Source organism: Procambarus clarkii, chromosome 45 (genome assembly GCF_040958095.1).
Source record: "Procambarus clarkii isolate CNS0578487 chromosome 45, FALCON_Pclarkii_2.0, whole genome shotgun sequence".
In the NCBI taxonomy this organism is placed as follows: Eukaryota; Metazoa; Arthropoda; class Malacostraca; order Decapoda; family Cambaridae; genus Procambarus; species Procambarus clarkii.
Genome location: NC_091194.1, coordinates 15,535,018 through 15,537,820, shown reverse-complemented (window position 1 = coordinate 15,537,820; position 2,803 = coordinate 15,535,018). Strand labels below are relative to the sequence as shown.

At 50.3% G+C, this 2,803-nt stretch overlaps 1 protein-coding gene across 1 annotated transcript; it reads right to left on the bottom strand.

The window, feature by feature from the left end:
• Positions 1 to 1,025: 1,025 nt before the first annotated feature.
• LOC123770099 (golgin subfamily A member 6-like protein 2) lies at positions 1,026 to 2,543 on the bottom strand. Its single transcript, XM_069300899.1, has one exon. It carries the CDS (start codon positions 2,541 to 2,543, stop codon positions 1,026 to 1,028), a length of 1,518 nt encoding a protein of 505 aa, XP_069157000.1.
• Positions 2,544 to 2,803: the final 260 nt, after the last annotated feature.

The following is a 2,803-nucleotide window of genomic DNA, read 5'->3' as shown; positions in this document are numbered from 1 at the left end:
CTAAAATAAGAGGTAATGGCGAGGGAGCAAAGACTAGGGCGAAGGGGGAAACGTTTCAGGTTCAACAAAACAGTTTCATTTTTTTACGGAGTGGAAAATTGAGAGCGCGGACCTAGTTGAGAAGAATGAGTGGGCAGCGGGCGGAGGGTGGCGCCGCCTGCAGCCACTTGGACTCACCACTCAGCTTGTAATTTATGTGTGAGAGTCGTTCCGATTCTTAATGAAGTCGAGTTGGTAACGATGTTTTTTTTGGGAATGTTAGATACGAGTCTATTGTACCCACCTATACTCACCTATTTGTGCTTGTGGGGGTTGAGCTCTGGCTCTTTGGTCCCGCCTCTCAATTATCAATCAACTGGTGAACCCTGAGGTGAATTGGTACCTCGGTACTGTTCACACTTTACAAGGTGTTCTGCATATCTAAACCTTCCCGTTTCTAAGGTGCCCCGGGGGTACTGTGTTATCCTGAGGACGGCCAGACTGGGTACGAGTGGGCACTTGACTGTCTTGCTGGACAGGGAAGGAACAGTGTTGTAGTGGTGTGCCAACACTGGTGCCACCATTAGTGTTAGTGGCACAACTAAGATTCACTCTACCTTCACACAGGTAACTCTAGACAACATGTGGCCAGCGTCCCCGTCTCTATGGCGACGGTTCTATAATGGAACTATAGGATGGAACCTATTCAGTACGTGAGCTCCAAAAAGACTATCTTTCGAGATTTTGTTATATAAGTTGTAGTTAACCATATAATATCTCCAGGCCCTGTTTTTATCTCGTTAACAATAAACTCGTCGTCAGATTCTCAACAAAATTTCATTAACTGATTACTATAACGCATGTAAATTATATTGTTTATCTTTAATCAGTATGTCTCTTATATTTTTATAATCACCATCTCTAACATCTCTTTATCTCTAACGGATACCATATATAGCTAGTCTCGTATGGTCATCCTAAGTAACTGGTATTGCAGAATCTCTCTTTTAAATGATTGCAGACCTTTGTTCTGTGGGATTCTTCCGCTAATTGGTCGCTTCACTGGTGCGGCCTCTCCTACCATGTCTCACTGGTAGTGTCCTTCCCAACCATGTCAGACTTGCAACATCCTCGTCACTTGCATCCTCACCACTTGCTGCATCTTCACCACTTGCAGCATCCTCACCACTTGCAGCATCCTTAACACTGGCAACATCCTTAACACTTGCAGCATCCTTAACACTGGCAACATCCTTAACACTTGCAGCATCCTTAACACTGGCAACATCCTTAACACTTGCAGCATCCTTAACACTGGCAACATCCTTAACACTTGCAGCATCCTTAACACTGGCAACATCCTTAACACTGGCAACATCCTTACCACTTGCAGCATCCTCACCACTTGCAGCATCCTCACCACTTGCTGCATCCTCACCACTTGCAGCATCCTCACCACTTGCAGCATCCTCACCACTTGCAGCATCCTCACCACTTGCAGCATCCTCACCACTTGCAGCATCCTCACCACTTGCAGCATCCTCACCTCTTGCAGCATCCTCACATCTTGCAGCATCCTCACCTCTTGCAGCATCCTCACCTCTTGCAACATCCTCACCACTTGCAGCATCCTCACCTCTTGCAGCATCCTCACCTCTTGCAGCATCCTCACCTCTTGCAGCATCCTCACCTCTTGCAACATCCTCACCACTTGCAGCATCCTCACCTCTTGCAGCATCCTCACCTCTTGCAGCATCCTCACCACTTGCAGCATCCTCACCTCTTGCAGCATCCTCACCACTTGCATCATCCTCACCTCTTGCAGCATCCTCACCACCTGCAGCATCCTCACCACTTGCAGCATCCTCACCACTTGCAGCATCCCCACCACTTGCAGCATCCTCACCTCTTGCAGCATCCTCACCACTTGCAGCATCCTCACCACCTGCAGCATCCTCACCACCTGCAGCATCCTCACCACTTGCAGCATCCTCACCACTTGCAGCATCCCCACCACTTGCAGCATCCTCACCTCTTGCAGCATCCTCACCTCTTGCAACATCCTCACCACTTGCAGCATCCTCACCTTGCAGCATCCTCACCTCTTGCAGCATCCTCACCTCTTGCAGCATCCTCACCACTTGCAGCATCCTCACCTCTTGCAGCATCCTCACCACTTGCATCATCCTCACCTCTTGCAGCATCCTCACCACCTGCAGCATCCTCACCACTTGCAGCATCCTCACCACTTGCAGCATCCCCACCACTTGCAGCATCCTCACCTCTTGCAGCATCCTCACCTCTTGCTGCATCCTCACCACTTGCAGCATCCTCACCACTTGCAGCATCCTCACCTCTTGCAGCATCCTCACCTCTTGCTGCATCCTCACCACTTGCAGCATCCCCACCACTTGCAGCATCCTCACCTCTTGCAGCATCCTCACCTCTTGCAACATCCTCACCTCTTGCAGCATCCTCACCACTTGCAGCATCCTCACCTCTTGCAGCATTCTCACCTCTTGCAGCATTCTCACCTCTTGCAGCATCCTCACCTCTTGCAACATCCTCACCACCTGCAACATCCCCACCACCTGCAACATCCCCCACCACCTGCAACATCCCCACCACCTGCAACATCCTCACCACCTGCAACATCCTCACCACCTGCAACATCCTCACCACCTGCAACATCCCCACCACTTGCAACATCCCCCACCACCTGCAACATCCTCACCACCTGCAACATCCCCACCACTTGCAACATCCCCACCACTTGCAACATCCCCACCACCTGCAACATCCTCACCACTTGCAACATCCTCAC

Coding starts and splice junctions, on each gene's coding strand:
- LOC123770099 (XM_069300899.1), bottom strand. CDS start 2,543: ATGTTGCAAGAGGTGAGGATGCTGCAAGAGGTGAGAATGCTGCAAGAG.